Consider the following 11762-nt stretch of genomic DNA (forward strand, 5'->3'; position numbering starts at 1 on the left):
CGTAATAAAATATAGAGATTATAAAGATTATATTACGTTGGTTTATAATTATATATAATTTTTCATCTTAGCAAATGAACGTGTTTTGAACTGTTTCTCCTATTGTGTGATTATATAAAAAGATACGAGATACAGTATATATAATGAAGCAATAACTTTAACTAAGAAGCTAATTAATTTAATGAAATTAGAGACAGTTAAGCCAAACCTGACAATAATTCATAATTTTTCTCTAATAAAGTGACACAAAACATCTCACAAGCAGTTATTATCACAATTAATTAATTTCTAATGCACAGTTATAAGTTATTGATATATTTGTATACGAACAATAACAAACTTATGAAAAGTAATGTAAATATTTATATATGTATTTATATGTAATTAAAAAATATAATACTATACAAACATATTACTAGAAATATCATATATTGTGATGTAAACAAAGTTTAAATGGCTTGATTGGCGCAATGTTGAAAGCGTTACTGTTTCGATAGTCGCAGATTCGAATCCTGCTGGGGCATGGTCGTAAATTTGTGTTTGTGGTTGTTTAACATTTGTGATTGTCCATTGAGGCAAGAGAGCAAAATCCAACACGTAAAATGATCCCAGTCACGCCAATAATCAGACTAAATAAGACCGGGGTCTTCTGGGATGATCTTCAAGTTCGCCACCCGCCAGTTGGTGGCCTTAATGCAAAGGATCGTGATTCGGAGCCCATATTAAATAGTAGATCCAGCCCAGATAAGCCCTAGCTGGTAAAAAAGAGACTAAAATATTTAAAAATAATAATTTTCAAATTTATTTTTAATAATATAGTAACAAATAACACGGGTCAACACAAAATTTGGCTTTGACTTTAAAACATTAAATTCCAATTCTTTAGGCCGTAATTGGACGAAAAAATATATGGCATGAAAAGGTTTGCTTTTTATTTAGGAAACCGCTTGAACGATATTGTTAATTTTTAATTGAAAATGAAACCATTTAAATGAACATTTTAATTATTTTTATTAAGTTTTGCTATCAAGATAACTTACCAGTGAACAGTAGAAAATAAATTTAAAAGTGATACGTTGTTCGGAGCTCATAATGTCCTGGTGAAAACGTTCTCCTTGCTCTTCTGAATACGCTCCCATGTTGTTTTTGAATTTATCTAAATGAGCACGCAACACATGAACTTTTAATGATATCTTGCAGTCCATGGCCTTAAAAATTTTTAGCATATTTTCAACTAGCTTTTTGTACTTTTCCGCTTTCTTATTTCTTAAAAATCTAGAAACTGTTCTCGCTCGCTTTTTGATTACGATTCCGCAGCGTTGAAAATTTTTCATCGGCGAAAATCTGTCTGATTTGCGGACCAACAAAAACACCAGCCTTAAACTTTTCTTCTGATAATTTCGGAAAAAAAATCCTCAAGTATTCAAACGCTTCTGAGGTTTGATCCAGTTTTTTAACAAATTGTTTCATAAACCCTAACTTATATTTATTATATTATTAATATGTCTATTATATTTAATTCACCATTTAATTAAAATTTACTGATAACCTTCCAAATAACTTTTACAATTCTTACAAGCAACATGTGGAGCCCATACCTTGTCTTGATTCCGAACAGGACAGTTCAAAATATGTTTCGCAACCTCGAACTTTAATAAATTGCCCACATATATAACAAAATGCATCACCATCATATTTACACTTTCACGACGACATTTTAAGGTATTCTAGATTTGTAGAAAACACTTGATCGTTATCACTCTAGTACAATCTATCAGCGCTATATGAACGTTTAAACCCCACTGTAATCGCGCGGTATTTTTAAATGTATTAAAAATAATTAAAATTTATAAAACATTCAAATATGAGTATTATTACTATAACTATTACAAAAGTAAACTTTATACCAAAAAAGGTATTTTCTTTTCGTTTTTTGTTCATATCTAAACGAAAAATCATAAAATAAAGTTAATTTTATTTTCGTAGAGTCGTGTAATTTTTTAAAAAACATTGAAGATTATTTATTTTATTAAATATTATTAAATTATAATTAAAATGTAATAGTATAAAGGTACCTATTATTGGTTAATAGGATGCTTTTAACGAGATAATAAGTAGTTGTTCGAATTGACTAGCGTCCGCTAACACTTCTCACTATTCGTCCCCACCGATCCCCCCGCCGCCCGCAATCTGGTGCCAGAGCGCTTATTTACAGCATCGCATCTGTGGCCGAGTCTTCTCTCGCCCCCTCTCCCCCGCCACGGCCCACACTCTAACTCGCATCGCCCTATTACCCCTCCCACCTCGCTTCACCCCTTACGTCGACGGTCCTCCTACTCCGCACCAATCTACATATTACGGATTTGTTTTGGAATTTGTTATGCGAAGTGGCGTCTTTCGAACCAGATGCTACTCGATCGTTCGGTTTAGTCATCGGCGACGACGAAAAGGACAAATAGCCGGATCCGGGACGTTTTGCAACCACCCACGGAACGATTTGTGAAACGAATGAGGAATGGAAAATTGGTCTATGACTGCTATTTTGATTTACGAACAATGGGACGTAAGTTCCGCCGGACCGGAGCTACTGTGTTTTTCTTTGTATGTTATTAGCGTGATATTACCGTCAGTTATTTTTTCACAGAAACATATAAGGATGCTGAGCATTGAAAATAGTTGTGATATATTTAACATTTTCTGTTATGCTCTTAACTCGTGTTTAGTTTATTTACTTTTACTATGGATGAGGTTCGAAGGATGTTTTCTAATCTCTTCCGTTTTCTATGGATAATTCATAAACATCTTATTTAGTATGATTGTTGATATGAATGTTAGTTAATTAATAACTTCCCAATGGTTAATAGCCTAAAAGGCATTTTCCTATATTTTATATTTAATAGTTCTCTATTAATATATAACCGGTGCACGAAGACGGTGTCTACTTCCCAACCAATATACCAACAACCAACCAATACTGCTGTTGGTGATAAGGATGCCTAAAAAATATAGATATATTTATTTTAAAAAAGCATTTCCTAAACATTTAACAAACCTTTTAATTATCTTCCATAAACCTCTAATATTGGTACTTAATTCTAAGGTTTAGTGCATTTCAATATTTAATTTTAGAGGTTTATTAAAATATCTCTATTTTTTCAATGTTTAGAAAACAATGGTATTTTTTGACCCGATATGTCAATATGTCAATAATAAAATATCGAAGCCGACATTCCTAGTTGGTGCAACAAATCTTTATCAATTTTATTCACCAAGGATTGTAGCAGATAACGATTGACAGCAACTTTTCTGCGATAGGACAATCTTTCAGTCTTTTACTTTTCAGATCACTTTAGTTACTTCATTAAGTAATCTCCTGTGTAACATATTATGTTAATTAGTTAGTCTTATTCAATAGTCTATGTATGTCGGATGGTGTTAAAAGTTTTAGTTATTGCACTTGAATAGCACGTCGCACATTAGCACATTTAAACGATGAGCGAGCACATTGGGGTGCACTAACATTCTAAAATTACATAATACAAACATTTTTAATTATACTCGTTATAGGTTCTAGAAGGATATCACGTTGTATCACCTCATTAGAGACATAGTACCGAGTATCGACAATGACACGCAACACTTTATTTTGGAACCCTTACATGATGGATATATTGGTAGCAATACCCCATAATTGGATTTCTGTGACTAGATGTGACCTAATAGGGTTAAGTATTGATTCGCATAGCAACACCTTATTATCTAATGATAATTTAGATTTGCCCCCGATAAGCTAATATATTTTCAAAGCAAAAGCAACTGTAGATACTTCTTCTCTGTTACTGGCCCCAAATACCTAAACTCTTGCTCTTGCTCGGAATCTCTTTGAAATCTACAACAGCAGGCGATCCGTCAATTGTCAATATTTTAATCATTTCATCATAAATTCTTACAAGGCCATAAATTTGCATTAAGCATCATATTGATGAACGTCATGTGAGTTTTCAAAAATTTTTTACTTAATTGTTATTATGTTAAAAACAAAAAAGATCGGTATCTCCTTGATCAACATCGACTCAGATCTCAAATGAATATGACAAAAGTTCGAAAAAAAAACACGATCCGGCCGAACCCATCTGATCTTCTCTGCTTGTCTCTTCGCGAACTCTTTGTCCTAAAGTCTCATTAATATGATTTTCATAAATTATTACAGTATCTTTAAAGTGATAATACCTAAAAATATACTTTTTCATTGTCATCACATTAATAACATTTATATTTAACGCTCTTACAACTAAAATACTTTCCTTTTACATGGAAAATCATAATTATTCTTCAATCCAGGAAAGCGTAAAAATGTGTCTTACCTTTATCTGTTAACTCTTATGGTTTATGAGTCTATACTTACCAAGAGGCTGAAAATAATCACAGAATGACATTGCTAAACATATGCTTCTGTCGCACCTGTTTTTAATGGAGAATAGTTTTTAGAATAGGATCTAGAAATAAATTTGTACATGACTTAATTAATGAATAAAAATTTAAAAGAACGTATTGCCCATTGAGCAGATTGTTGAAATTTTATGTGAATAAAAAGATTGAACAAACAGAATTATTTGTTGATTTGTTTGTTTATAATTGATTGGATGTTTTTGTTAGAAAATAGCACTATTATAGCTGAGGCCAAATAATTTCTCATCATGTTAAAATTTGTATTATTTATAACAAATTATAAACAAACGCTTTACAGGATCTAAAACCAAATATATGATATTACACGATTTACATTTTCGAAAAATGGACCAATTTATTACTTATCGCCCATTTTTCATTACTAATTCCATGACAGTCGCGTGACAATTTCACCAATAAATAAATCAACTTACCTCTTAATAACAATTATAGAACGCATTTTCTATTGCAATTTATGGCGTTTACACATTTTCTTATAGATAATGAAACACAATTTCATATAAAGTTAATTTCCGACAGTGTTAAACAAGGATCCCCCACGGGATATCTTATTTCGCCCTCAAAACAAACTATAAAACATTTTAAAATACGTGATTTATTTTTCGGAATTATCGCATTGAAATTAACGAAACCAAAATCAGTCACGGTATTGTCGCCAAAAGTATTTCTAATTTTACATGTGTCTTCCGTTACTTTCGCAAAGCAAACTTGACCCAATTATAAAACTCGTTTATACCACTTTCAATCTGAGGCAAAAAATGCAAATACTATCATTTAAAATAATAAAAATATAACAAAATAAATGTTTTAAAGAATTGTTAATAATATTTTCACACACCTAACATTAAATTGTCATATATATGTCAAGAAATCAAGATTCACATCATACGGCTGCGACCGCAGGTTCGAATCCCATTTACATAATGGGTTATTTTAATTTATGCTTATAATTGCTTATAGGCAAGAGTGTAAAACCAGACAAGACACAACTATTGTCTGTAGTCAGCCATTAACCAGGCAGAGTAAGACCGGATGTCCTCTGAGATTGTCTTTAAGTGGGCCACTCGTCAGTAGGTAGACTTAACACTGAGGACCATAGTACCTATTATACCAGATAAAAGTTCAGGTAAATATAACCCTAATAACCAAAAATAAGGCTCTGAAATATAATAACATTTACCTTTAGAGGCTAGCTTTACTGTATAAGTACTTTTCTACCCTTATTCTAAGTTTTTTTCCGGAAGTTTAAGCAATTATACAACACTTACTATCGGCCTTGCAGTATGCAATTTACCATCTGGAATCAAGACTGTGGTAGGAAACACAAAGGATGAGTTTGTGAATATTTTGTGAATTCAAACTAATGGCACACCCTTTTCTCAATGTATTTCGTAGTATCTGCAATACCAAGAGATATTCAGAATCATGCTTAACATCTTATTTTGGAACACTTGCAGTTTTTCGATCCTGATGTGTTTCAGGGATCGAAGCCATACTTCCGAACCATATAGAAAAACAGAACGTACCACAGTTTGATATATAATAATTTTAATTGAAGTTTACATAATCTACATAGGATACGAAATTGCTCTCAATACACCGTAACCTTTCGAAATAGATTTGTTCTAAAAATTATGATACATAATCTGAAAAAATCAAAATGTGTTACTAATATCGAGAATAACGAATATTGATCATCTTTGTACTTTCCTAAAACATGAAATAAAGTTACTAAATTACTGGTCAATACTCAGATAATCAAAACATTGAAACGAACCAAATAATAGTAATAGTTTATAGATTATGAGTCTACTAAGTATATATAATGTAAGATATAATAAAAAAGTATTATTTAAACAACCTAAAGTTTAATAAAAATGTTATTATATTTACTTATTTTTACTTGATAAAAAATAAATGTAATGTTGACATATGTTATAAAGCTAACAAAAGCTATTGTAAAACTTATTACTTATGCAACTTCATTCATATTAAGATAATATGGTGATTTTAAAAGATGCTCAGATACAATTTAGTAAGCAATGAATAAAAATTATACTTAGCAACAGAAAAATACCCCCTCAAAGTTTCAATCCCATCAAAAATTCTTGTGACTACAAGAAAGGTACATGTCCCGTTTGTTTTTACAATATTCAGGCCTAGTTTCAGTTTATCAAGTCAATATGTGTTAAATAAATTCAGGTTGAGGATAGTTATTCAGGTTCTAAATGCATCACACTACCAATAGAATAATCAAACGCACAAAAAAAAACTGAATTAATTGAACAAGTAATCAGAAGGTTCTATATTTGGTGAGTAAGCTGAGTGAGTATTCTTTATAACTGTGTGTACTCTCGGAAGAAATTTTCATCAAATGAAGGGGTGATCGTCGAAACTGAGGCCTATTTTGAACCAAAGGACAAATCCTACTACAAAAATGGTATCGAAAAGTTAGCGATAATCAGTGTATCACCCTTGAAGGGAATTTTGTTATATAAAAAAAACTAATTTTGCCAAAAATATGTGTTTTACTATGGTAGGGCGGGGACTTCTCAACTGACCTGTTATATTCACCAATGGAATAAGGCCAATATTTTGAAATAGTGGTTAGACGTTTCTCTGAATTTCTGGTTTCTTTTGATGCTCACAAACCTCCTGATCTCATTTTTAACTGCAAACACAAGTATCACAACACATTACACATACCACACATATTTCATTGTATATATATTATAATTTGACAATATACCGATTGGGTTTTCATAGAATATTGTATCTAAGAATTAATTTACAAACCTTTACAAACCTGACTTGCCCTGAATCTCTTGTTTGGCGTCGGTAAACATATACGGTAACAGTTTCGTTCGGTTTTAGCAGCTTGTATTATACTACATCTTGCTGATTCCCCTGCACAGTAAGACTTATGTGGATGGCTCGTTTGGATTAACTCCTGACTTTCTACACTGAGAATTGTCTTCTGAGAGAACTCTACTTATTTGCATGGCCTATAATGAAACTGCGATGTTGAAAAGATTCGAAATAACCTTTTCATTCAATTCATATGTTCAAACTACAAACTGTCTGAAAGGTTTTTAAAGAGTTTGAGCTGGGTTTTGGTCCAATAATTCATTCTCTTCGACATTTTTTGATCATCCAGGTCATTCTTTTATCAGTTTGTAAAAACATTTGATGAATCTTGGTACCATATTTTTTCAAATCAAACAAACAACAAAATACTTAACGGAAAACCATTATTTTATGTAGAGAAATGTCAATGCCGTTAAAGTTCATAGTTATGTTAGTTTATTTATCAGTTGTGTACACTCACACTTCTAATTTTTACTAAAAAATATCCATTATCAAAACACACCATAATCAAGCTTAAAATACTAAAATAGGTTTACCTTAAATGAAGTGAGGCTGAATTATTAGACCCAATATTTAAACAATCTGTCTGAATAATCTGTCAAGTCTAATATAATTGTTTCAAATTATATATATGCACATCAAGTTTCATAACAAAGTTCTTATCTAGAAAATTTTCCTTTTCATCGAAGTAGACACTGCACATCTAATATTTTATTAATATTATGTAAAATAAAACAATAATTTTTAATATCAACATATACAAACAATTTCGTTTTATAAACCATTGATTAAGATAATAACCTCATCAAAATAATCTGTACAGATTTCAAGAAAGGAAAAGAATATTTCAAGTGTCTACATGTGTTACTGATAAAAACGACCATATTTAACAAACCCAGATGTAGCCTTCTCGACTTTCACGACAATTCACTGTTTCTGTTTACACACAGCACAAATGTTAAAATTTAGGAAATCCCAAACTGTTTACAACCCAACACTACTGCTTTATTTATTTTTTATTTTCCACGTAATTTTGTTTAATTTGTCTTCTTAACACGCATATTGGTAACATTTGTAGCATCTGAAACACCGTATGTGGTGCCTTAGTCATCAGTAAGGATGCCATATTTGTTTTATTGTATTAGGGGATGTTTCTAATATACATTATTAGCGTTTAGAATTAATAAAACAGGGTATGTCAATATGGCACATTTCGGATATTACATTTGACTAGAGGCCATTGTCTGCCATGGGATTAAAAGGGGCGTTGCTTTCAATTACGTTGCAAATTAAAACAAACAGTTTATGCATGATTTTATGATTTATATGTTTTTACTATTATTTTTATACGAACATTATTGATTATCAAGTATAGTTTAATAATACTTTTAAAGAAGAATCACATTGTTTATGATCATTTGTTCCTATGAATAAATTATACTCTAATTGATTTCATTATAGCAACACAGATTGCATTATCTCTGAAAACAGCTTAATTGAAAAGTCCCCGGCCTGATACATAGATGGCGCTTGTAGAATTAAATCGATATGTTTTTTAGCTAGCCCTAACCCTCAAAAGATGTGTGTATAATTTTGACAGCTGTCGGATCATTAGTTCGTGAATTATAGCACTTTGAGTGAAACAATTTTTGTTATTGTGAAAAAATGGATAAAAAGGAATTTTGCGTGTTGATAAAATATTATTTTTGAAGGAAAAACATACAGTTGAAGCAAAAACTTGGCTTGATGCCGAGTTTCCGGACACTGTCCCCGGAAAATCAACCATCAAGGGTTGGTATGCTAAGTTTAGACGTGGTGAAATGAGCACCGAAGACGGTGAACGCAGTGGACGCCCAAAGGAGGTTGTTACCAACGAAAATATTTAAAAAATCCACAAAATGATTTTGAATGACCGTAAATTGAAATTGAATGAAATAGCAGACACTCTAAAGATATCAATTGAACGTGTATATTTTATCATTCACGAATATTTGTGTATAGAATGCTCTGTGCAAAGTGGGTGCAGCGTAACCTTACTTTTGATTAAAAACAATGACGAATTTATGATTCATAGCAGTGTTTGAAGATGATCAAGGTTAATAGACCCGAGTTTTTGCGTCGATATGTGACAATGGATGAAATATGGCGCCATTATTTCACTCCGAAGTCCAATCGACAGTCATCCGAGTGGGCTACGCATGATGAACCCGCTCCAAAAGATTGTGAAAACGCAACATTCGGCTGGCAAGGTTATGGCGTCTGTTGGGATGCGCATAGAATAATTTTCATTAACTACCTTGAAAAAGGAAGGACTATCAACAGCGATTATTACATAGCGCTATTGGACCGTTTGAAGGACGAAATCACCAAAAAACAGCCGCATTTGAAGAAAAAGAAAGTGCTACTTCACCAAGACAATGCACCGTGTCACAAGTCAGTGAAAACGATCCAAATCCAAAAATCCATAAATTGGGCTTCAAATTGCTTCCTCGTTCACCGTATTCTCCAGATCTGGCCCCCAGCGACTCTTTGCTGTTCTCAAGTCTCAAAAGAATGCTCACTGGGAAGAAATTTTCGACAAATGAAGGGGTGATCGCCGAAACTAAGCCCTATTTTGAACCGAAGGACAAATCCTACTACAAAAATGGTATCGAAAAGTTAGCGATAATCAGTGTATCACCATTGAAGGGACTTATGTTGAATAAAAAGAACTAATTTTGCCAAAAAAATGTGTTTTACTATGGTGGGGCGGGGACTTTTCAATTGTCCTGTTATATTCACCAACGGAATAAAGCCAGTATTTTGAAATAGTGGTTAGACGTTTCTCTGAATTTCTGGTTTCTTTTGATGCTCACAAACCTCCTCATCTCATTTTTAACCGCAAACACAAACATCACAACATATTACTCATAACACACATATTTCATTGTACAGAGAATTGATATACTAAGAGATGTCATATGTCTATAGGCAATTTAAAATTTGTTTCTGATTTTCAAAACATTTATAGTCAATATTATATTTTGGCTTTTAGACTAAATTGCTCATAGGTTTTCTACATGTATATTTTTCGATTTAAACTGAAATTTATTCTCCAAAAAGAATATAAACACTTATTAATCCTTATTTTTGGGTGATGAGTTGTCATGATGAGTAGCGAATGCGATAGAAACTTTCATCCTGACTTATCCGTAATTTAATGTTGAGCTCTAGTTTTAAAATTTCTTCACAGTTTGACACCACAAGAAGTTAGAAATTGAAGTTATAATTTAAAAATATACAGAAATATTAACTCAAGAATTTGACACAGAGAGATGGGTCATTACCGAGAACTGAACAACTTATTTGACTTACAACTTATTTGACAACTAAGCAATTATTTCAAGAATTAACTATCGGATATAGCGAAATTGATCTGTAGTATCATCTAAAACAAGCAGCATTGTAGTCTTAAAAGCATGAAATAAAAGATGACAAATGTAGAAACTATCCGAATGAGAAGTCAATTGAAAACTACGAAATATACAAAATAATCAGAGGAGTAATTTAGAGAAACGGTGGAGATAATCAGTAAGGGAAAACCTAAACATTAGAAGAGAAAAACAAAAGAAAAGAGAAAAATCATTTAATTATATACCTTTTAAAAGATAAAAAAAGGAGACCTAATTAGCGAAATTGAAGAGTAATGGAGGGATTGGAAGAATACTTCTTGGAATTAATTTGTCCGCAGGTATTATCGAAGAAAAAATATACCAAAAAGCAGCAGAGAGAACACAGAGCTGTTAAAACTGAAGAAATGCAGAGTGTACTGAGGAATTCAACAAAGGAAAAACACTGGATCAAAATAAAACAGTACCGCAATTGTTCAAATAATAAATCAAAAGGTTAATGAATCAGTCGTTTCAGAAATTTAAATTAGAGTATGGAAAGAAGAATGAATCGCATATAATTGAAGCATACCACTTACTGCTTCGATACATAAAAATGAAACTAAAAAGGACTGTAATAATTATGGAGCGATTGTTAAGATTCTATTGAGCGCATAACGGAAGATATATGAATTATCATCTAAAATCAGCTAACATAATCACAGCGAACTCCGAAAGGAGCCATAGCATTCATTGTTTTAGAAAACGCGTTTGAAGAGAAAAAGAAAACTAATATGGGCTATATCCGAGTAATAAAACTGTAAGAATAATGTAAAATATATATGGGATAAATTACAATATTATCATAGAAAACATGATATTAAACAAGTAAGATTAATTAAAGGTGGAAGTTTAAGCACAACCCTGTCTATAATATTAATGACTAGATCATCTTCAGAAAATCTTAAAAGGAATATAGCATTGATACAATAATATATATAAAAGGGAAAAATAATTAATAAACACAAAACGAAAGTTAGAGGAATAGAATAAGTA

General features: G+C 31.7%; 1 protein-coding gene across 1 annotated transcript; it reads right to left on the bottom strand.

The window, feature by feature from the left end:
* Window positions 1-596: 596 nt before the first annotated feature.
* On the bottom strand, window positions 597-1465 carry LOC143189495 (uncharacterized). The gene is made up of 2 exons (XM_076393844.1): window positions 1041-1465; window positions 597-755 (listed from the first exon to the last, which is right to left on the bottom strand). Exons 1-2 carry the CDS (start codon window positions 1332-1334, stop codon window positions 723-725), a joined length of 327 nt encoding a protein of 108 aa, XP_076249959.1. The 5' UTR covers window positions 1335-1465; the 3' UTR covers window positions 597-722.
* Window positions 1466-11762: the final 10297 nt, after the last annotated feature.

Source organism: Rhynchophorus ferrugineus, unplaced genomic scaffold (assembly GCF_030347505.1).
Source record: "Rhynchophorus ferrugineus isolate W39M unplaced genomic scaffold, kcgeb_rfMv2 rfM1, whole genome shotgun sequence".
NCBI lineage: Eukaryota > Metazoa > Arthropoda > Insecta > Coleoptera > Curculionidae > Rhynchophorus > Rhynchophorus ferrugineus.

What these genes read in the sequence shown, in the direction of transcription:
- LOC143189495 (XM_076393844.1), bottom strand. Translation starts at nt 1,334, where the DNA reads ATGAAAAATTTTCAACGCTGCGGAATCGTAATCAAAAAGCGAGCGAGA. An exon ending in TTATTTTCTACTGTTCACTG is followed by an intron (nt 756 to 1,040) that starts GTAAGTTATCTT and finishes CTTTTTTACCAG; the next exon opens with CTAGGGCTTATCTGGGCTGG.